General features: G+C 50.5%; 1 protein-coding gene across 2 annotated transcripts in view; it reads right to left on the reverse strand.

The window, feature by feature from the left end:
• Positions 1–15,890, reverse strand: part of Tet (Ten-Eleven Translocation (TET) family protein) — a 214,941-nt gene extending 199,051 nt beyond the window's left edge. Inside the window, exon 1 of one of the 2 annotated variants that reach the window (XM_075694244.1) lies at positions 15,736–15,890. In XM_075694244.1, coding sequence (XP_075550359.1) covers positions 15,736–15,807 — 72 coding nt within the window. In that variant the 5' untranslated portion in view covers positions 15,808–15,890. The remainder of the gene's footprint in view (positions 1–15,735) is intronic. The other variant, XM_075694247.1, reaches the window with a different exon arrangement.
• Between the last annotated feature and the right edge of the window lie 8,986 nt (positions 15,891–24,876).

The following is a 24,876-nucleotide window of genomic DNA, read 5'->3' on the forward strand; positions in this document are numbered from 1 at the left end:
GGATATGTGCGGGGAGGTGGGGGCGGGGGGTTGTCGACGCGAGCAGTCTTTACACGTTGTCCGAAGCAGTCTGCAGCGCAGAGATGTCGGATTAGTACCCCGAGCAAAAAAAGAGAACGAAGAATAAAGAGAGCGATTATAACTAGCCGTCTGAATCGTGATTTCTCCGCTGCTTATCGCCAAGGATAAAGAAGGGGAAAATCAAGGGAAAAGACGAGGAATGCGGAAGATGGAAATTCCAAACGATGAGCAAAACGTGAACAAGGTGAATGCAGGAGCCAACGTTTTATATATATATATATATATATATATATATATATATATATACTGTGGCGAGGAAAGCGTACGTCGCCTTGAAGAAGACAAGTCCACTTGTCGAAACGTTGGCTCCTGCATTCACCTTGTGCACATTTTGCTCATCGTCCAGATAAAAATGTAGTTCTTGAACGTTAGTTTTGGTCGCAACAAATACTTGCAGGGAGGTTTATGCATAAAATGTTGCAAGTTCACTGTTTACCGTTTAACGAAAAAAAAAAAAAAAGAAGTTACAGTTACCTTGAAGGCAATATAAGTTTTCCTCGAAAAAAATTATTGCAGGCATTTCGTGCAGAGAAGAGAAAAAGTTCGAGTATGCGAAAATAAAGAAGGAAAAAACCGAATTCAGCGACGGCCTATACAATGACATCGTGTAGCACTGGGTAGATTTGATCACGACATAAGCCGAGAGTGGGAAGTTTGGCCATCAGGCTCTATCATAGAGTATGAGGGATCTCTTTTTCTCTTGCTGGTATCGTTGCAGCTGTGTTTTCAGATGTCACAGAACAGCGGCAGCACAAAGGTGAAGAAAACGTAGCATCATCATCATCATCATCATAAATTACTCGTCGAAATAAATATTATTCCTTTTCTAATAACACTGGGCCATTCCACACAAACGTGGTCACAGCTGAAGTTCAGGGGTCACTCGCGCCTCCGTCTATTCAACACGCGCGTACGTCGCGCCCAATATACGCCACGTAAGCCTATATGATAGGATACCCTTTACCGCAAGTCGACTTACACTAAAATGTCTTTCCCCGCAGAATGTGCATATTTGCAATGAATAAAAAAAGAGAACAGTACTTTGTGAATGTAACGTACAAGAGTCGAAACAAATCTGCTCGCACGCATGTTTGACCCATTGGGGGCGATGACATAGCGTGGCGCCGTCATGCTGAGTCATGGTGTGACGTGCAAAGTTGGATTGCTGCAGCAGCCCTCTCCTGCTCAGCCCGCAGCCACTTTAGCGTCGTCTTTTTTGTATTATCATTGTATTTTACATTAACGAAATCGGTAAAATACTGATATAGCTTCATCACTGACTGCACGATATACTAAATGCCTGTTCCGAAAAAATTAACTTCCTTATAAAACCTTATACATCGCCCGGCTGCCGGCGTCGTGTGCTATGGCCACCGACATGGAAACCACGGATGCCGAGTCCGCTATCCTAGTAAAAGGTAAGAAGCCATCGTGTCGAATTAAAACGAAGCATCAAATGAGCTTATAATGTGCTTGCGGTAAAGAAAGATATTTTTGCTCCGAGAAAGGCCTGCGACGTGTCCACCGTGTAAATTGAACAGCCAGGCCAATCCGTTCAGCTTCATAGACGTGCACCACTGCCCCCCTCCCCTCCAAACCTATATAAGGCACGAATGATGGCAAAACGACGCGAAGAAACGACACTGCTGCTGCTGTCTGGCACACCCCGTCGGGGGCAACGTTACTAGACTAGCTTCAGTTGTAAAACTCTCCGCCCACGCGCTTACAGCCGCTGTCGCCACTTCTGTGACAACCGCCAGATGGCAGCGCCGTTCCATCGAGCTCCACTGCAGACGCCTCGCCGCAGCCTTGAGCTCGTGCGGACGGGCAGTTTGCGTGGCGGGAGGCGTGCCATCCACCCAACACCAGCATGGCTAGCATCTCATCGAGGTCCCGCCGCCGCCGCCCGAGGGTGCTCCAGTGGAACGTAAACTCGCTGCAGCGACGGCACGGCGAGCTGTGTGAGTACCTCCTGCGGTGCGACTTCGACGTCCTCGCACTGCAGGAGGTATACGCCGTGGCCGAGAACGTACGGCTCCCCGGCTACACTGGCTACTCGGGCGCCACCACCTGTGTCACACGCAGTTGCACTGCAGCACCCTGCCTAGATGGAGCCCACAAGACAGGGAAGCCACGCACGGCAATCTACGTCCGCAGCACCCTGGCGCATGCTGTTCTACCTGTTGCTGACATCGCGGGTGGCCCCCTGGAGTCATGTGCCGTCACCGTACGCCTTGGCAGCCAAGACACCGCTGTGGCGAGCATCTACATTCGTCCAGGAAAGCCGTGGGATCCTTCCAGCCTCGTACAGCTGGCTGTTCGCCTCGGTGGCCATGCAGTCCTGTGCGGTGACTTCAACGCACACCACACGGATTGGGGTAGCCGCAGCTGCACCCGCCGAGGCAAGGACCTCACAGACGCCATCAGCCGAGCTGGCCTGCTGATGTTGAACACTGGGGAGCCTACCTACGTCCGCCGCGGAGCTCGCACGGCCATCGACCTCTCCCTCACCACCGAGCAGTGCTACTCCTGGGCCACAACTCCGGACACATGGGGGTCTGACCACTTCCCCATCGTGATCAGCCCCGTGTCTGGGAGAAGGCCTAGGACAAGAACTTACGACGTCACAGACTGGTCCCTGTTCCGGAAGCACTGCAGCAATTTGGACGATGGCCGTGACTTCCTCAGCGCCATTGCGGATTGTGCTCAGGCTGCCACCGTTCAGTGCTCTGCCCAACCAGATACCCCCGCTCCGGACCTCCACCTGCTCAACCTCCGCGCCTCCAGGCGCCGTATGGAGCGCAGAGCAATCCGGACGGGCAAGGCAGAGCATTGGACCGAGTACAGACGCGCGGATGCCCGCTGCAGGCGCCAGGCCCGGCGCAGGAGGAGCCAGAGCTGGAGGAGCCTCTGCTCTGCCATCGAGGACAGATCCAGGGGACCCCTGGCTTGGAGACTCCTCAAATCTCTCACCGGCAGGAGAACAAACCTACAACCTGTCCTCGCCGCTGCCATCACGCTGGGCATCAGCGAAGAGGCCCTTGCGGAGCTCCTCGCCGACCAGTTCGCGCCGGCTGTACCACGCACTGCAGCCATCCTGCCGGTAGGACAGCCTTCCCTCAGCCTGCCTAGCTGCTTGCACAACCATCACCCGGGGTGGACATCGAGCCAGATCACTGCTATCTGCCAGGACCCCCTGACGCTGCACGAGCTCCAAGTGGCCCTGAAGAGGGGGAAGCGCCGCAGCGCACCAGGAGCCGACGGAGTGACGACCCAAATGCTCCGCAACCTGGCCGCCAGCGAGCAGCAGCGCCTGCTCGACTGCTATAACGACATCTGGAGGTCAGGGCAGGTGCCGGAGCAGTGGCGCACAGCCATCGTGGCCCCCATCCTGAAGGCCGGAAAGCCGGTTGGAAACGTGAGCTCCTACCGGCCGGTCTCCCTCACTTCCGCCTCCTGTAAGGTGATGGAGGCCATTGCTTTGGTCCGACTGGACTGGGTGGCCCGTGCCCGTGGCTTCCTGGCCGATGAGCAGACGGGGTTCCGGCGGCGCCGATGCACCGCGGACTCCATCGCGGATGTGGTCTCCACGCTGGAAGAGGCCAAGGCCTGCGGTGACGCCGTGCTCCTGGTGCTTATCGACATCAAGGGGGCCTTCGACGGCCTGCCCCACCCAGTCGTTCAGCAGGCCCTGGACCTACTTGGCATCAACGGGAATCTGCGGCGGTTCATCTCGTCGTTCCTAGAGGAACGCACCCTCAGGGTACGAGTGGGCCGATCGAAGAGCTCCCCTCGTCCGGTGGCAGCGGGCGTGCCACAAGGGTCAGTGGTGAGCCCTTTCCTGTTCAACCTGGCCCTGGCCCGGCTTCCTGCTGCCCTGCCGATCGACCCCGACTATCCGGTGAGTGCCTCCATCTACGCGGACGACATCGCCCTGTGGGTGCGAAGCCCACCACACAACCACCGCAGCGCGCGCTCAGCCCTGCAAAGAGCTCTTGACACCGCCGCTGCTTACCTGAGCAGCATTGGCCTTGCCATCTCGGCTAGGAAGACGGAGGCCATGCTGCTCCACCCAAGAGCAGCTGCCCGCCGCACAGCACCCCGGCTGCACCTGGAAGGCGTCCAGTTACCCTGGAGCACTACAGTGACGTACCTGGGGCTGCGCATTGATCACCGACTGTCCTGGCTGCCTGCTGTCAAGACCCTGCATGTCCAGGTCCTCCGTGTCCGCAAGGCAGTCTCCCAGCTTCTTTCCCGAGGACAGGGCTGTACCACTGGGTGGGCACTACGGCTGTACGATGCAGCAGCCACCTCACGCCTGCGGTACGCCCTCCCACTCGTGGCACTACCACCAGCCCGTCTCAAGAAGCTAGAGCTGCAGCATCGGGCCGCGATTAGGCTCTGCCTGGGCGCTCCCCGCAGCTCCCAAGTCGCTGCAACCTTGGCCGAGGCGGGAGCATGGCCCCTGTCACTCCTCCTCCTACAGCAAGGGCTACGCCATGTTGACTGCCTCCACCATGGACCAGACGGCAGTGCCCTGCTCTCCCGACTGCGCTCACGGCCCCATTCACAGATGGGCAGACTCTGTGGGCTGTACGAAGAGGTGATTGGGAGGCCTCCAGCGAACAACGCACAACTGCCTCCTCCCCAGAGACCACCCATACCCATCACCACAGAGCTGCCCGGCGTTTCCAAACGGCGCTCCCCAACTTGTGCCCTTCAACAGACGGCTGCTTCCCTCCTGCATGAGGACCACGGTGGAAACCTGCAGATCTACGTTGACGGCTCGGTAATGCCGGACACAGGCTCGTCGACTGCGGCCTGCGTGGTGCCCGCTTTGGGGAAGAGCAAGCAGTGTCGCCTCCCCAACCATGCGACGTCAACAGCAGCAGAGGTTGCAGGCCTTCACCTGGCTGTGGACTTACTCGCAGAGGAGCTGCCAGTGACCCCAGTGACCATCTACTGCGACTCCAAGGCGGCACTCCTCAGCCTGCAGAGGCCAGAAAGGGCCAGCCTCGGGGTTGCCCTGCTCTCGTCAAGGCTGATGGCGCTCCAGGAGGCGGGCTGCTCAGTATCCCTGCACTGGCTTCCAGCCCACGTAGGGATACCGGGCAACGAGGAAGCAGATGCACTGGCAAAGCGTGCCCACCACTGCGTGGTCCCGCCCAGCCTGGCAGTGACAGCCAGTGATTTCACATGCCACAGGCTTCGGCGCCATCTGCTGGCCTACCATCCGGACAAGCGGATGTCCTTGGGCCGCCCTCCGCGACCACTTCCACAGCGCGGCCTCGCACGCAGGGAGACCTCCCTCCTTCTGCGACTGAGGATTGGCTGCTGTTGGACGGGTGCTCGCCGCCACCGGCACGGCCTCGTCGCCTCTCCAGCCTGTGCCTCCTGTGGGGAGCCCGAGACCCTGGAGCACCTCCTGCTGGCCTGCCCTGCCTACCTGCAGCAGCGTGACCGTCTCCTGCAGGAGTTCCGACGACTGGGGCTTCCTTCTACACGACAGGAAGACATCCTCTTCCCTGGTCGTAGCGAGCTACCAGCCCTCCTGAGTGTCGTCGAGTACCTCGACTCGTCGGGGCTCTCGGCGAGACTCTAGGATTTTCTCCAAAGACGCATAGCCTCACGGCTACCCAAACCACTCTAGGCTACTCGAACTGCCCCAATCATCTGGCTCCTGCTGGATCACCGCTCCCTGGCCTTTCACCAGATCACCAATCCTACCGGACCCACTGGGCCCTTCCTACCGGACTACTCATCCGCTGCCATGGCGACCCTTTAACCCTCTACTCTCCTATCTCCTTTGCTCCCACTATCCCCCCTCACCCCCGTTGGCGCTGAGCCGTGCTCCCGCAAGGGCTGCAGAAAACAGCGACAACCTTTCCTTACCCCTTCAAGAACCACTTCACGGGCAGTTTGCGCGTGTTTCACGCTCGCTGGCGTTCTCCCTTGTCCGAATTAGTGATACCACGAGAAAGCGGTATCCACCGACAGCAATAAGATTTATCGGGCCAGTTGTTTCATACTGAAAGAAGGGTAAACTGCACGAAAGCAAGAAACGCATACAGCGAAGCGCAGAAGCTGCGTTTCTAAATGTCCTGTGTTTCTTGCTCTCGTCTTAACGTTTCGCGCAGTTTAGGCTCAGGAGCCTTAAGATCTGGCCAAAGTGCGTGATTGTAGGATGATCTTCATCCGCACTGAAGCTTCTCACCACGCCAAAGAAGCGCTACAAAAAGAAAGATGAGGTCAGTCTTTGAACACTGTTAGATACGGGACCGTTTCCTGAGCCTACTTCGAGTTCACCAGAGCACATAGAATCGCACCACAGCTAATTAAGGAGCGCAGAAGCACGGATACCACATTCCTGAGGGGCGGCACGTGCAAACAAGTTGGCGGCCCCCACTTCGTGTGCCGCAGGTGGAGCTATTCACTGCTTGACTCTTCCCGAAAGCGAAGCGAGAGCCTGGCACTGTTGCGGGTAAAGTGGGTCCCGAAGCAAGACGGCTGTAATGCGCCGTGAAAACCTGGCGGCGTCGCCCCCCATCCATCTATTGTGACGGCGCATTGCAAGTGAGCAAGGCAAGACCGCAGGGGGACCAAGCAGCGACTTTCTTCGCCGTGTGTGACTCCATCGCACGGGCGCCTACCATTGGCCGATAATGACGACACCCGAGCGGGCTCGCCGATTGGCCGAAAATGGCGTCACCTGAGCGGACTCTCCCATTGGCCGAACGTGACGGGTCTTCGAGACACCGAAGGGCTTAAAGGACGCAGACCGGGAGCAGCAGAAGAGCATTCCTAGAGCATTCCTTGATTCATCTCTTTCGAGCTTCTTGCCACGGGCCACAGCGTCCGAGTTGCTGCCGGCCCGTAATGACTTTAAGACTGTTATTTGACTCTCACTGTAAATAATGTAAATAAAACCTCCCAAGTTTTTCATCCCGGCGTCCTCCTCAACTTCTACAACACACAAGCCGCAAAAAAAAAGAAAACAAAAGAAAGGAAATCGTCGGCTCTTCCACTCCGTGAAGATGGTTAACCAGCGAAGCTGAAACGTGCGGCCCCTGTGTTTATCACTGGGTTAATCCCGAGGGTTCATTAAAGTATTTCTCAATTATGAGGTTGCACACACAATCGACTGCGATGGAGAGAACGACGTCACTGACGGTATGCCCACAGTCTGCCGTTGTCGCTTGCGTTCGATGTCTCGAGTTTGCTCGGCGGCGTGATTAGCAGCCTTCGCCAGCCATTTGCCGCTCGTGATTATTCGAAATTAAATTTCTTCAAAATTAAATCTGTCCGTTACGTAAGACAATAGATGGCTCTTGTCCCCTTAAGCTATGGCTCATGCCCCGGAAACGCGGCCTCCCTATTACTAAGACAGAAGTGAAATTCTACGCTGGAGGAACGAACGGCAACGCAGCCAGCTGTGGAAGACGACGAACGCGGGAGCAATGGCACGAGCACGTGCCGTGGATTTCGCAGGGAGTTCCCGGTCGGCACGAGGAATCGCTCCGTTCCACGCCGAGCGAAGCGTCGCATTGCTGGGAGCACAGAAAAAGTGGCGCGCCGAACTTTCGACATTGTTCCGATAGCCGCCTATGCAGTCAGGTACGCAGCACGTCGGAATCGTCTGCTGATATTCTTAACAAACTCGGCGAAGGCTACAGTTTCGCGGATGACATGCTTGCTGAAATTCGCCGTCAACAACGAACCACAGAATACACCAACGCTGCACCACGTGCTCAGTCCGGCCCGCCCGCGTAGCCGGCTAGTGAGGAAGTGAATCTGGGCGCGACTGCAGCGCCACGAAGGCGCGGGCGGGTGGCGGTTCCGCGCAACGGCGCCGAGTTTGAAAACTGAAGCTAGTCTAGTAACGTTGGTCGGGGGTGACTTAGAGCGTGTGCATACATGACAGGAGCGCGGCAGGGAGGAAAGGCGATCCGAGAAACTCGTTTGGACCTTTGCACTGCGTCGAATGTGCACAATGCGCTCTCGAGCTCCCTGGGCGTCGCCACATTAGCATCTTGACAGCTGTAATTATCCGTGACTCCCCTCAAAAACATCGCAGAAACTGAAGCGCTTACATTTCTATTAACGTGCGAGTCCAGAGGGGATGTAGATAGAATTGTAGAGAGGAGGGAGGAGAAGAGGCAGTTCCCATACAAGGGAGGAGGGGGGAAGGGAAGGTGACATGAGATAGCAAGGAAACCCTGCTACTATACGACAGCGCTTTCGGGGAAACTGGATATGCTTAAGTGCTTAAGTTAAAGGTACAGTGCAGTACGTTCCTGCTATTTATGAGAAATAATGACCATGCAAATATGTCAAGTGGACAAACTACGCAGGGCGTGCAGAAGCAGAGCCACATTAAAGCGCACCGCAGGGTCAAGGCGACACTACGGATGCGGTCGACCGTCATATCAACACTTTTGTACCCACCGCGATAACTTTGCGGCTCTTGCATTGCTAGAGGTCGCGGATTTGATTCCGACTGCGGAAGCCGCATTCCGACGGGGGCGAAATCGGAAACGCACGCGCAATTAGATTTTTGGACGCGTTAATGAACATCGCGGTGTCAAAATTAATCCAGAGTCCGCCACTACGACGTGCCCCATAATCTGATTGTGGTTTGGCACGTACAGCCCCATAATCCAAATCAAGTTTAATACTTCTGCCACGATGCGATGTGCGGCAATGACAATGCTCAAACCTCTCAGAGGTTATGAAATATGGCGCGAAACAACGTCTCAAGCAAACACCTCTCCATGAGTGTTCTGTGTACTACGCAGACAAACAGCAGTGGTGCACGCAAGGTAACGTTTAACATCAACTCACCACTCTAGTGTTAGACTAAACGTGGACGAAATAAAGCTTTCGCCGTGAACAGAACTGCTGATTATACACAATCAAAGAAAACCGCACTGGAAGCTTTCCTTACATAGATTCCCACAGTGCGTGGGATCCGCATAATTTTCCGAAATAAAAGATTCCGATTGAGCGAAGCCCACCGAGGAATGTGTGTGTATGTTCTCATTTCTGCGTGTCATTTCTGTATATTAATAACACAGTCACGTGTCGTAGAAAATCTGGCGACGAACGACGAATGTAGCCGACGTTTCCAACATCATAAACCAAATCAACCGTACCGAGGAATCATATACTACAAGCGAGCGGAGGAAAATATTGACATCTCCAGAATCGTTCCAAAAGTGTTAATATGTGCGCGTGTATACTTTCCATTATACCGCATTATCTATCCTAATGGAAACAGATTTATTAGGGATCTCCTCTGGTAGACAGCGCAATTCTATCACATTATCAGGCTTACTTGAAGAGGCGGACGCTGCTTGCAAGGCAAATTGCAGAGTGATGTTAGCTAATTAACAAAAGCTGATTAGTTAACTTTCTTTTTTTGACTTTACGGGTCCGTCTCGAGATTGCGAAATTGAAGCCCAGCAGTAACCTGTGCTTAGCGCCAGCTTCGAGAAATCGAAGAGAATCGAATCTTGAGAAATTTCGAGAAACCTGTGACGCAATCCATTGATTTTCCTCCGTTCCCCTTTCGAACCCAGCAGGGACTTCTCGATAAAGATGTGTTCTATCTATCTCGCTTTGTAGTGAACACTTATCAACACTGCGGAAAATGGTGCGGATGAATATTAACTGGACCATCAGTGCACTTCGCCGCAGATATTGAAGATGTGGTGGACTTGCCCCCCCCCCCCCCCCCGCCGCAGCTTTGTGGCAAGGGTGCCAACAATAACGCTCTCGCGCCAACAAACCGATTGACTGCACTTGCATCATTTAGAATTTGATCGCGTGTAGTGTTTTACGCTGGAGCACATTTACTCTGGGTTTGTTTTTAGCTAAATCCATATCTTACTGCTTCACTAACTAAGCAAAAAAAGTAGAAATAATGATTTATAAAAATATTTGATATACTCGGAAATTTGAGACAGTGGAGTTGGTTCGCGTGTTTCCGCCACCAATTCTCACTCGAATGTGTTTTTTCTCGCCTTGTCAGTAGTGACCGCCTCTCCTCGACGTCGCCCGTATGGAGGTTGATTTCATGTTCGTTGCATAATTTCCGCAGAAACTCTTTTTTGCTCACGAGTTAGCTTCTCGCTCCTGTGTGTTGTTTTCGCTGCACTACGCAGGTGCTTTGCGCTTCGGTGGAAAACTTGTGGCATAGTTCGAGTTCTAAATTATTTTTCGTCATTAGCTTCAATATTATACTTTCATGACCGGATCCTTTTTTTTGTGTGTGGAGAGAATGAAGATAGTATTCTTCTTTGAAAAATATTTTAATGTTTTGCTGTATACTGCTAGCGACGAGTGCCACTTTGTCAAAAAGGTACTATTCCTGCGATGGTACTCCAGTTCCGCTTCGGGAGGTAACGGCAATTGAACTGAAATTCAGGCAACATTGTAAGTTTCCAGTACTATACGAATTCACAGCAAGAAAGCCAGAGTACGGATGGATTTTTTTTTCTGAACACACAGTGGAAAGCACAGAGATAATAAGGAATGCTTCTGGAGGGGGCTGTGTGGGCTCCTGCCAAGGTGCTCTTAGAAGCAGCCTTTACCCACAGCCTCCTTCACCTTTTTTATTGCATTGTATTCTAAAGCGCCAGCGGTCGCGCGACATAATTCCGTCTTTTGCCTTCCTTGCATTCTACGTTCACAACAGATTCCTACAAACAATAATAATAAAAACAATATTTTTGAAATCTAAGATAACATGGAGAGGACGAGCCATGATACGTTCTGGAATCTCGAGAAACAAATATTAATAAGGAGTCGTTGCGTAGCGCACTGCCAGTATTATAGTACCACGTGCGTAACGCTTAACTGAGTCAACGTTACGTGATCTGGAATGCAGCGCGGAGCATGTAGCAAAAATGCTTCTTGCGGTCTTTGTTGTTGATTTTCTGATTCGGTTATAAGTAGTGTCCCAGGTTGCGTGAACTATGACGCAGCGGTGATTGATCTGAGACGTTACAAAAAATGAAATTACATTGTCCCAAGAGCAAGACCAAAATTTGTTTTAAGTCATCGAGATGCATCGACGGGCTTGTTGGTGTGTATTCGCAACAAACTTCAGAGCAAACCGGGCAACGCAAAAAGCTGGCAGTACCTTGTCTGTCACCAGATTGTGTCGTCCTGTTCGAGCTGGAGCTAGCTTGTTTTCAATGTTGCTCCGCATGCGTATTAGTACTCCGCATTTGTCATATGCACTGCTTGAAGGAGCGTAGACGGATGCGAAACGAGTATTGCTGTCTATAGCATTTGTCTGATACGTATGCGCGACTTGTATAGCGACGACGCTCGGTCAACATACAAATAGGCAACTTATCTCGTTTCATCAATTTTACCGTCATCGCGTTCCTCAAGGCTACGGCATGGTAACTCGGCGGGGAGCTGTTAGCGAAGTAAGTGGTGAGAAGCGACTTATCTAATAACATCAGGTCGGTTGGATTCACAATGCTTTTCGTTCATTATGAGATCCGACACATTGTGCAAAGCACAGAGACGACATCATCAGCCGGCGCCGTCACCGGTTGCCTCCCGTTCTTGCGAATTAATTGTTATTGCGTAAAGAGCGCGGCCTTGCGTATATGCTCGGACCTTGAGCCTCAACAATGACCATGCTGTAAGGAGCATGCACCTTTCTGTGTCTTTTCTCCTTTTATTATCTCTTTTTTTTTTCTTTCGATGTTGCATAAAGAGGTCCACGGCCAGCGCTGTTTGACGTAGGAAACACGTTTCTGTGAGACACGAGGCTTCCGCGCGGTGGCTGCCACGAAACTATCTAGCTCGCGTTGTTTTTAGGCGAGCTGAAGAACTCGCGCGGCATGCACAGTTTGAACGTGTGTGAGACATGGTATGTACATTAGCGAGCAAAGTTTGGAGACCAGGAACGCGAAACGCGACCAGGAACGCGAAAAAAAACAACAGTATTTTTCTGCAGCCTTGATTATGCACAATGAAATTTAGTGGTAGAACGGATATGTGCGCATTCAACCAATGAAGTGCAGGTAACAGTTACGCGTTGTAGGGTAACTCAAGCAAACAACGCTTCTTTTTTGTTTCTTTCTTTTTTTTTCGGATGCCCTGGGGTCTCAAAATTTTTTGCTCGCCATAGTAAATACATTACCGCAAAATATAATACTACGTGTAAGATATTATAGAATAACAAGATAATACTTTCACAATAATTACATAGCACGCTTGTGAAACATCTTTCGTATAGTAATAACATATACAGGTACATAATGCACTCTATGATACCCTCAACCACACCGAAGTTCTCGGTGCACGGAATTTGATAGAGAGGGAAAAGAAAAAGTCACAACCAATGCTTTTATTCTCAAGTCGAAAAGTTATGTACTACTACGCACGGCTGCCATATTTGTAACCTGTCAGTACGCTCGGATGAATGGATAAGTCTAGAGGAAATTGAACTATACTGCGACGTACTTTCGCGGTACGAAAAAAGATTTTGCGATCGCATGTACCTGTAAAGGCTAAACCCCATGAGAGCGATTGCGTGCGCGACGAGCGACGGCTTCGAGCGACGTATCGGGCCGTCGCGTGGACAGATCTCGCGGTCTTGTCGCTCGATCGCTCGGTTCCGCAAATCTATAGAATTTGTCGCTCGTCGCCCCGAAGTGGCATGAGCGACTAGACAATAGCGCGAAGCCGGAACTGGATGTACGTTAGTCAAATACTACCGATTGTCGCACGGAAGGAGCAAACAATTAAATTTTTATACGTGCAAGGATAAGAACCTGCTGCAAGACCCTCATAAATATTTTATGCTGCTTTTTACAGTAAAATACATCAACTTAAATGAATAAAGAACACACCACGCTAGTTTCGGCGCCGATATTGCCGCCCTCATACCGGCAACACCGGGTAGACGTCGCTCGAAGTCAACGCGCGCATGGGGTACGACTTGCAGGCGACGAGCGAACGCGACAGCCATCTCCATCGCGTCGCTTGTCGCGCGCAAGATCGCTTGCATAGGGTTTATACTTAATGTTTCTGGGGGACGCGGACCGAATGCACATCTCAGTCGAGCAGTGCTTAGTCAGCACTGCTGACATCTCCGTGCATGCGTGCAGACAACAGGTGTATTGCTTGCCTGGAAAAAGTTTGGTAAGGTGGTTTCACTCTCTGAGAAGGAGGACAGCACAATCGTTTCATACATCAGGTGCAGCGCTGAGGAGGCTAGAGATACTTTTTGCAGTGGCTGCGTTCGCGCTTAGAAATAGTTCGGTGTTTTTTGATCGCGTTTTGTGAAAATGTTCTTTATGTAAGGTCAGTTCAGAATGAAAATAAGGATTCACCCTTAGAAGCAGACAAACCATGCGCTTATTTGGCTGCTAACACGTTGTTTTACATCAATTTGCTTTTCGTTGTTTTTTTATTTGCATCCCGTCGCGGCAGCGTCACGTGCATGCTCGCGCGAGCAAACGCCGCTAGCGCGCAGCGAAGCATAGACGGAACGCGCGGAGTGATCAAATTTGGAGACAGCACTACTTGCGTAGCTTCCACAGTGTTGCACCTCATGTAGGAAACGGAGTATAGACGGTTGCAAACCTTGGCCCGTCCCCCTACCAGCAGCTATAGCCCAGGCGAAGGATGTCCATTACCTATGATAATCCTCGACGAAGGCATTGAGCTTTGTCCCATACTGCACTTCAGATTTAAAAAAAAAAAAAAACAAGAAAACCTAATGATATAAAAGGGGGGAAGAGGGGGGAGGTTGCAGTAGAGAGATGTATATAAAAATACGATGAGCAGATTGTATTTTTTTTGTTAATTCTACGAACTTCTTTAGCTAACTGCCCGCGCGCGCGCACACAAAAGTAGGAGAGGAACTATGTTTGGCAGCGTTCCGAGCCTAAGCATATCTGCTGAAAGGCGGTGGTATATCGCGGAAGTAGGGTTCGTGGTAGCATGCGAGCACGGGATACTCCAATTCGTGTTTGGTTGCAAGTAACAAAATGAAAAAAAAAAAACGAAAGGGAAGGGCAGTCCTTTACACAGCGCACATACTACTCGTAAATTACGCTGAACAGATGCACAAGCGTGCCTACAGTGTTGAAGGGTTAGTACGATTGCCGGAATGATGCCAAGGCTTAGGCCAGAAAACCTTAGCATCGGAACAAAAGTTTAGCATCAGACAACTTAAAGATATGAAAAACAAGAAAAAAAAAAAACAAGATAGGCCGGCACGCTTTGTAGTTCAGGTCGCACAAAAGCAGCGATTTGCTTTAAATGTTTGGCCGGGGAGTGTGTTTCTGTAAATAAGAAATTTCAGCTTCTATACGCATAAAAGGCGTCGTAGTACAAGTTACTATCATCATAGATAAAGAAAGTAAATGCATGTGCGGAAAAAAGTAAGGTTATTCGGAATCGGTTGGTGCGGAAGCGTGCTCGTTGCCGAAGCTTTTCTGTATGACCATACTGGTCACTAGGCCAAGCTTGGACAACCGTATGAAAAGAGAGAGAGAGAGAAATTGAAGCTGCATTCGAGTATAATAATGAAACGAATGCAATATTTCGCTCACTCCACAGAAACTTTTCCAACTTGCTAGTCGGGTGTACAGTATCTAGTGAAATGAGACTAGTTCAGACGTTACGGAACTGGCTAAGAGAAATGTGTTTTGACTCGCGATAAAGAAAAAAGAACTAAACGGTGCAAAATCGATTGAAGTTATCGGAACAAAAGTGTTAATCATAACAACAACTAAAAAGAAGAAGGAAATAGTGACACAGGGTTCACTACTTCCAACAGGCAGTCGGTCCTCGAAAGAGAAGATCCGCTCGATGGTAAACAAGAGGAAAGAAAAACCGCGTCTTCATTGGTGCTGTCACGAGAGAAGTCGGAAAAACCCGACTCGCGGCGTAGGTTTTTACGGCGCGCTGTTTGACTACGATATATGTCACCTTATTAAATGTGCATAAGGAGAACAACGTGAATTCTTTGTTTACTTAGCTAACGACGGCAAAGTATCCTTCGTAGTTACAGTGTGCGAATCAAATCGGGGCCATATGTAAGGGTACCCAACAAGACGTCACGTGCTGCGGTGTCGACCGTGCAGGGTCGGTTAATTGTCGTTGAGGGATGGATGCGAAGAGAAAGCGGCGACACTTTGTATCCTCGAGCCAGAAAGCGAAGCGCGTTATGCGAAAAAGAACAGATGGAGGGAGAAAGACACAGGGGCGCGTGTCAGCTGTAGACTATTGTAGTGAGCAGCTCCGGAGTCTCGCACACACGTGAAGCAAAGACACGGAGCAAACGGCGTGCAGGAGGAGGACAAAGAGCATGCCACCGTGCGTTCATAAACGATGTCGTCGCTTTCACGCGCATTTTCCCTACTGTGGCAGAGAGGAAGTGCGCCCCCGTATTCAATGTCACGGTCGAGACAGCAAGAAAAGAAGCAGAAAAAAAAATCGAAGCGGAGAAGGCTGTTCCCGAGAAGCGAGGCCGGTGCGCGAAATAAAAAAAAAAAAAAAGGGGGACAACACCGAACGCGGTTCGTACCAGCCAGCACGTGCGTTCACCGGCCGGCGTGTAGACGATGCACACACACACAAACACACGCATCCACATACACTGACAAGTCAGTGGCTTACCCTGTTGTCCATGAAGGATCGCGAGGACGCCTGGTGCGACGGTGCGGCGTCCATGGGAATCCAGGCGCGCATGGCGTGCGTGGTCGGCGGCGCTGGGCCGGCGGCCGTCGTCGTCGGTCGGGGTCCGAGCGCCTGCTCGCGGCGGCCACAACGGGTTGCGCTGGCCTTCGGCGGTGGCGGGGTGGGGGGGTCAGAGGGGCGTCACGTGACGCGGGTGGAGCGCTGGCCTCGCGGCAGCGGCGCAGTCTCGGGCCCGGGGTGGTGGGGGTGCCCCGCTCCTCCGGTCGTCCGCGGCGCCTGCGTGCGTGTGTCGCGCCCGAGGAACGCCCTAGCTGCGACGACGGCGCGCCGCAGCCAGCCAACTCACCACACCACGGGTCCTGCCCGCGGCGGGCGCCCCGAGGCCTCCTCGCCCGCCGCGGGGAGGGGCCTCGGTGGGCGAGGCTCGTCCTCCTTCTCGCTCCCGCTCCTCCCTCGATCCTCCTCGGAGAGTGGTGGCGTCATGCCGCGCTGATGCGGATGGAGAGCGGATCCAGAGGGATGCCCGACGCGATGATGCCCCGCGCTTCCTTGCCGCGAGACGTTTCGGCGGAGAGACTGCTCTCCGCTGTCGGGCTTGGGGAAGCCGGATCGTGCCGTTGGCTGTCGCGTGCGGGCTCCGCTTGGTAGGTTAGGTTGCTGGCCGAGGAGATTGCACCACGCTTGGCGTGCGTAAAGGCTAGCATAAGGAACAGGCGAGCTTCGTTAATTCGTCTCTCACGCTTGCCAGCTATAATTTTAGCGCACGTTTATGACGAAAATGTGTGCGCGCATTTCACAGCAGTACGTGGAATTCGGTTGCGAACAGTAACAGTCATTTAACATTGAACACAATGAAACTCAAACACCCTGGGTGTTTGCTTATCGCTGTTATTGTACACCGACGTAATGTATGCATAGACTTGCATTCTTTAAACAGGTCCTGATAATAATGACAAGAACCTTGTTATTATTGAAGTAACTCGAATTTGCGTCTTCGATTATGGTTTTCAATATGATACTGAAAATCGATTAACTCGTTATTTCTAAATGAATTCATTATTACCGCTTGTCGGCGCTTACGTGTCCCACAGGTGCGTGATAACGTGCTCTACCCTCTACTGGTATACGACGCACTTGCCTCGTGACCTGTTAGTCGATGGTTGTGAGTGTGGCTTGTATTATTTTACGATTCCTTTTCGCATGCATGCAACAGAACCTCATGGTTTGGCGGTTACCTTGCGCTGGCTAAAAACGATGGCCCCCAAGAAGGCCACGAGCCCTTCTTGTACAGCGAACAGCTTTGTAAGTTGGACCGCTGTTTGGTTGCTAGCTTCCTCAACATCGCCCTATTTTACTTAAAAAAAAAAGAGAAGTGATCTCAATAGCATTCTGCTTTATCCTGCAAGATATCGTATGGACAAAAGTTGATTATAATAAGTATAAGGACGCATTCTTTACAGACCGCCTACATGATTTTTTTTATCACCTTAATCTGTAAAGCATCTGCAGTCTAAATGCAAGAAAAAAAGAAGAAATACATATAGAGGCAAAGCACATAGGTCTACAGGCAGAGCATACGCAAAGCCGTCTGTCTGTATACACTGACTAAATATATTTTGATTCGATAGCCTGCACATTGTCTGTTCCAATGAAACCACACAACTTTGAGGTAGATATAGCGGTGAAGTAGGCACCGAATTCACATGCGTTGTTCGTACGCACACAGTATACGAGCTACATTGCACAAAATGCGTATCTATAGTGTGTAGACTTTATAAGTACATATTTGTAAAATCCCTAAGGGTTGACCAAGGAAGGAAGGAAGGAAGGCAAAGGGGAGAAGGAAAGGCAGGGAGGTTAACCAGTTTAGCTTAACCGGTTTGCTATACCCTACACATGGGAGAGGGATGGGGTGATGAAAGATGGGGAAGGGAGAGAGAGCACATAGCACAGCACACACACATCGTCCGTTAGAGTCCATCAATCTGGCATGGTACGTGATATCACTGTCACATCCGCTTGTCCAATCCCGCCTCTTTCAAAAACCGAAGTAGTCCCTTTGTCGCCTTCAGCTGCGATGTATTCTGTCGGCGGTATGTGAAAATCGTTTCGAGGGACAATGGTCTAATGTCAGTGCGCTAGAACGGATGCCAGGGACTGTCGCTGAACATTATATTCAGGACAGTCGCACAGAATGTGTTCCAGCGTCTCTTTGGAAAGACAGGCATTTCAGAGAGCGTTGTCGGCCATTCCAATGCGAAATGAGTAAGATTTCGTGAAAGCCACCCCTAGCCATAAGCGATAAAGCAGAGTTGCCTCTCTTCGGCGGAGTCCAGTTGGCATATAGAGATGCATCAAAGAGGGCAGGTGGTATTGATGGTTGCTCCGATTGGCCTGGCTGTTTGGTGTGCACTATAGAGAGAGCATGACCTCCTGTGCAAGCACTCGAAGTCTGCTAGCTGCGTCGGATCGTGAAAGCGGTATGGCCTCTTCTTGTGCGTCTTCAGGAGCTGCCCGAGCGGCATTATCGGCGTCTTCGCTTCAAGTGACACCGCAGTGACTTGGCAGCGACTGAAACGTCACGTGGCGTCCTTTCTCCTGTGATGTATGGAGTAGGCATCTAATATCGAATACGAGCTGTTCGAATGGCCCGCGACGCAGAGCTGATAGTACAGATTGTAGGGCTGCCTTTGAGTCGCTGAAGATGGACCATTGTCGAGGTGGCTCCCGATTGACGAAACAAAGTGCAGCGCGAAGAGCAGCTAGTTCCGCAGATGTCGATGTTGTTGGGTGGTCAGTCCTAAAGCTGATGGTAATAGCTTTTGCTGGGACAACCACAGCACCGGACGAACACTGGATATTTGTGGAACCATCAGTATAAATGTGTTCACTGTCCGCGTACCTCTCGTGCAGAAGAAGCAGAGACAGTTGTTTCAGCACAGGCGACGACAGTTCAGACTTTTTCCCGATTCCTGGTATACTGAGATGGACTGTGGGGCTGATATAAGACACGAAGGGGGTATCGATGGTTTAGATGCAGCGGTGAAGCCCGAGGGAAGTTTGTCGTTGTACTTGATGATAGTTTTAGAGAATGATGATTGGTGCCTGTCTGAAGGTAGTGTTGCAAGGTGGTGATAGGGGGCACGTGCAAAATGTCTGATGTGCGTTCTCAGGGCTTCCACCGTAATGTGAGTTCGCATTGGGTGGTCCCGAGCAATCGCAAGAGTTGCCTCTGTTGACGCGCATCTGGGCAAACCAAGGCAGACTCTGAGTGCTTGAGCTTGTGCTGCCTGGAGAACACGAATATTTGTCTTGCAGGTGTTGTTCAGTACAGGTAGACTATATCTTAAAAAACCGAGAAAGAGAGCTCTGTAGAGTTTCAGCATTGCGTCTACTGACATCCCCCACGTCTTTCCTGTCAAGTATTTAAACAACTGGAAAGTTGCTGTCAGGCGCCGTTTCATGTAGGCCACCTGCGGGCTCCAACAGAGGTCTCGGTCAATAATTACGCCAAGGAATCTGTGCGTTCAGACATAGGAAATGGTCCGCCCATTGATTGAGATGACATAAGGCGTCATCGGTTCGCGAGTAAATGCTACTAGTGCGCATTTTTCTTGTGATATGCTGAGACCCTGTTTACACCAGTAGTTCGCTGTCAAAGTGGCCGCTCTTTGAAGCCGCGCACGTATCTGAGGACGTGTGACTGCGCTGTCCAGACACAGATGTCGTCAGCGTATATTGAAATTTCGATGGTAGTTGGCTACTATTCAGCAAGTCCAACAAGAGCGAGGTTGAATAGCGTCGGGCTGAGAACACCGCCTTGAGGAACGCCCCTGCTGGTATAGCGTCGCGTAGTTGGCCCATCGTCAGTTACCACACAGAATGATCTTGCAGATAGGTAACTTGCAATCCACACAACAAATAAACTCGACCACCTAGGCCTAGGGTTGACCAAGCAGGACAGAAATGTTCTAAGGAAGGGCTCCGAAACAACGGCTGCAGAAACACCTTTCTTTTTTTTTCCTTCTTCCTCTCTTTCCTGCTCGCTATGTGGGACGCGTTCCCGCACCAGGCGGCTCGCCGCCTGAGCGCCGGCGGTTCGTTCGTCACACTCCGGCTGAAAAAGGGAAGCGGAAAACACCGGAGAACTCCGGGCCTCGTGTAGCGTCCGCGCCAACGATCGATGCGTGACTCGAGAGACGCGGCGGGAACGGCGCTGAGCAGCGGCTGAGTCACTGTCGGAGGCACGCGGCTGGCGCGTGCCCCCGTTTCTGGCAGCGTTCACTACGGAACTCGCGCGCATACCGTGCGGCTGTGTGCGTTCACGTGAGGGGCCACTGATAAACGCTCCTTATACAGGTGATGCTTTCAAGCAGTCGGCGTGGCCGCCGAGGGAGACGAAAAGTGTCGACGAAAAGCCAGAGACGCGAAATGCGTCAATGAGAAAAATTGTAGAGCGACATGAAAAACTCCCGATACATCTGTTGCTCAATACACGCGGCGTAAAAGTGTTTCTCCGAGCGGGAATGAAGCTCGCGAATACACGTAATATTGCCGCGCGACTGGCCGCTGGAGGCACGGAGCGTGTATTTGTGGGCTTCTTTCACGCTCGGAAAAACACTTTTATGTAGCGCGTATATTGAGCAACAGAAAGCCGTATCGGGAGTTTTTTCGTGTCGCTCCAGAATTTTTCTCATGGACACTTTTCATCTAATTATAATATTTGAGAAGTTTATTAATTAAGTAAGAGTAATTATGTAATTAGGCGGAATGAAAAAATAATCTGAGTATCTCCAAACAACGGCAAACAACATTGCCTTGGTTCTGTCCAGCTGCGTGGCATTTGCATATTTTTAAAGTTTGGCTCAATTTACGTGGGACGCCCTGTATATCCCCACCACAAGCGCATGGGGTCGTGGCATGATCCGTAATCTGAGGACGTATCCTCGGAATATCCCTTTCGGAGATATCGCTTTCAGTGCGCGCTGATGGCTGGCCGAGCAGAACGAGTCGAATCACCCAACACGCCCTGTAATCTGCATCACGCGAAAGTGATAGTATCGCCAAAAGTGATCGTTCTCGTTGCCGATGTAGCAGCTGCCCCGTCGGTCATATATACCGTCAGCCTCCGCCAAGCGACTCACCTCAGGTTACAAGTCAGCCGAGGGACCTCCATTTCATCCGTCATTTAATTATTGCCACAGGTAATTTACTATGACGCCGTTTATGGCCATATCAAAGTGATGATTCTTTCGTGTCACACCAGCACACTTCGATGCCGTTTCGGCTCATATATGTAAGGGAGTACCATAATAAATGGCGCAGGCAGGCGAAAGTGTCGCTGGACCCGTTGTGATGGCTCAGCGCATGGCTATATATAATATGCCGATCTTCTGCTGAGCTCGACGTCGCGGGTTCGATTGCCGGCCGCAGCGGCCGCATTTCGGTGGCGGGCGAAACGCAAGAGAGCTTGTGCACTTCGATTTAGGTGCACATTGAAGACATTCACGCTATCAAAATTAATCCGGAGCCCAGAACTGTGGCGCCTCTCAAAGCTCCAGTCTGGAGCGTTAATCCGCATGAATGAAACAACGTTGCGCTGGGTCGAGCTTTAACGGTATATGAGCGCTCGCTCCGACGACGGCGTCCAGCCGAATGCATATGAAAACAACACGCACTAGGAAAAGCTAAGCATTAATGCGCGCATTCTTGGACTGCGATGACAACGGCGCCAGCATCCTGCACGTGTATACCCTCGGGTCGTATACCAGCTGCGTCGGCAGTAATGGCGCTTGTTGTGATCTAACGGTCGCGGTTCTGAGAGCCGGGAAAGCATAGGCAAACTTGCCCGGAAATAAGTGGCTCGTAAACGGAGGCGCGCAAAGCCTATTAGTTTTCGCGACGGCCAACGCAAAGAGGAGGACCAGTGGCAGCTTGCGCAGCGATTCCCGCGCGACGAGCGCCACGGACGAGACAAAGCGGACGGGTGATTATTATACGCAGCGGGAAACCACGGAGGGCGGCGGAAGAACGACAGCTATACATGCGCGCCGAGCGAACTAAGGGAGCGCGGAAGCCGGAGTGTTGGACTGTGGACTTGAGGTCTGCAGCATGGCACGCACTGCGCGGCAGATGCTGATTTCAAGAGACCGTGAGCGTTACGCACATGTCGTACAATGTTTCTGCGCGAAAGTACAGTGAAATTATATAGCATATACATATCTCGCAGTGGCGTAGCCAGAAATTTCGTTCCGGGGGGGGGGGGGGGTGCTCACGTTTAGCTCGGCCTCCTCCTTAAGAGGAAGCTTCAGCTCGGATGCTCCTATCTAAATACATGTAGAAGGTGAATTCGTTTTCCTCGGCAACCACGGCATCAAATTTGACGAGATTTGTTTCATTTACTGCCATACCAGTAAGCTATCGCAGGAGACGAAAGATCTGATCAAGAAACGCCAATGTATGAAAGCCTCTAACCCTACAGCTAGTATAGAACTGGCAGAACTTTCGAAGTTAATCAACGAGCGTAAGACAGCGGACATCAGGAACTATAATATGGATAGAATTGAACAGGCTCTCAGGAACGGAGGAAGCCTAAAAACAGTGAAGAAGAAACTAGGAATAGGCAAGAATCAGATGTGTGCGTTAAGAGACGAAGCCGGCAATATCGTTACTAATATGGATGAGATAGTTCAAGTGGCTGAGGAGTTCTATAGAGATTTATACAGTACCAGTGGCACTCACGACGATAGTGGAAGAGAGAATAGCCTAGAGGAATTCGAAATCCCACAGGTAACGCCGGAAGAAGTAAAGAAAGCCTTGGGAGCTATGCAAAGGGAGAAGGCAGCTGGGGAGGATCAGGTAACAGCAGATCTGTTGAAGGATGGTGGTCAGATTGTTCTAGAGAAACTGGCCACCCTGTATAAGCAATGCCTCATAACCTCGAGCGTACCGGAGTCTTGGAATAACGCTAACATAATCCTAATCCACAAGAAAGGGGATGCCAAAGACTTGAAAAATTATAGACCGATCAGCTTACTGTTCGTTGCTTATAAACTATTTACTAAGGTAATCGCAAATAGAATCAGGAACACCTTAGACTACTGTCAAGCAAAGGACCAGGCAGGATTCCGTAAAGGCTACTCAACAATAGACCAGATTCACACTATCAATCAGGTGATAGAGAAATGTGCGGGATATACCCAGCCCTTATATATAGCTTTCATTGATTACTAGAAAGCGTTTGATTCTGTCGAAACCTCAGCTGTCATGGAGGCACTACGGAATCAGGGTGTAGACGAGCCGTATCTAAAGATACTGAAAGATATCTATAGCGGCTCCACAGCCACCGTAGTCCTCCATAAAGAAAGCAACAAAATCCCAATAAAGAAAGGAGTCAGGCAGGCAGATACGATCTTTCCAATGCTATTCACAGCGTGTTTACAGGAGGTATTCAGAGACCTGGATTGGGAAGAATTGTGGATAAAAATTAATGGAGAATACCTTAGTAACTTGCGTTTCGCTGATGATATTGCCTTGCTTAGTAACTCAGGGGACCAATTGCAATGCATGCTCACTGACCTGGAGAGGCAAAGCAGAAGAGTGGGTCTAAAAATTAATCTGCAGAAAACTAAAGTAATGTTTAACAGTCTCGTAAGAGAACAACAATTTACAATACGAAGCGAGGCACCGAAAGTGGTAAGGGAATACATCTACTTAGGGAAGGTAGTGACGGCGGATCCGGATCACGAGACGGAAGTAATCAGAAGAATAAGAATGGGCTGGTGTGTGTTTGGCAGGCATTCTCTGATCATGAACAGCAGGTTGCCATTATCCCTCAAAAGAAAAGTGTATAACAGCTGTGTATTACCAGTACTCACGTACGGGGCAGAAGCCTGGAGGCTTACGAAAAGGGTTCTACTTAAATTGAGGACGACGCAACGAGCTATGGAAGGAAGAATGATGGGTGTAACGTTAAGGGATAAGAAAAGAGCAGATTGGGTGACGGAACAAACGCGAGTTAATGACATCTTAGTTGAAATCAAGAAAAAGAAATGGGGGGGGGGGGCATGGGCAGGACATGTAATGAGGAGGGAAGATAACCGATGGTCATTAAGGGTTATACGGACTGGATTCCAAGGGAAGGGAAGCGTAGCAGAGGGCGGCAGAAAGTTAGGTGGGCGGATGAGATTAAGAAGTTTGCAGGGACGACATGGCCACAATTAGTACATGACCGGGGTTGTTGGAGAAGTATGGGAGAGGCCTTTGCCCTGCAGTGGGCGTAACCAGGCTGATGATTATGATGATGATGATGATGATGATAATGCATTTAAAGGAAAACTTAAATTCTACTGACTTCTGGTATCGAATTTTTTATTTATGTTGTCAATATTTAATTAAATATTGGCAAAAATCGCAAATTTTCAGGAAACGAAACTATCACGTTTAAAACTCTGTAGCTCAACAATGAAAAATAATATCACAATTCTATGAATCGCATCTAATAGTACATCTACAGCGGACAAAATTGATATGTTACAAATTAATATCAAACAATTTAGTATTATCGAAATACGGCTTTTGCAGAACCCTTGTGCACCACGTAACCAATTCACGTTATATACAAATTGACACACCAAAATTGTCCGCTTTGACTCTTATAATAGATGCCGTTTGAAGAATCGCGATATCTGTTTTTAATGAAGAGCTATTAGATTGTAAACGTCATGCTTATATTTTTTTCGCACTTTCAGATTTTTCAAAATATTTTAAACGAAATTCAGGCCCTAAATCAAAATTCCGCTTCCAACAGATACTAGTATTTAACTTTCTCTCTATAATTCAACAAATTTCATTAAAAGCGATCCAACGGTTTTCTCAGAAAAGCGTTTCTGCGTTTTAGATGTATTTGAATAGGCCGCCTCGGAGTTGGGCCCGAGCTAAAGCTTCCTCTTAAACAATTTGTTGAGAGATCAAATACCTGTATAATAACTGTATTGCCATTGCCAAAGATGCTGCTAACGAATTTTTGAACGCTAGACACTGTCAAAACAAGTAAATTATGTACTTCTTATTAAAAAAATACTCGTATGTGCCAGAAATTGTGCTCAAAATAACTGATAC

Source organism: Dermacentor variabilis, chromosome 1 (assembly GCF_050947875.1).
Source record: "Dermacentor variabilis isolate Ectoservices chromosome 1, ASM5094787v1, whole genome shotgun sequence".
Taxonomy (NCBI): Eukaryota; Metazoa; Arthropoda; class Arachnida; order Ixodida; family Ixodidae; genus Dermacentor; species Dermacentor variabilis.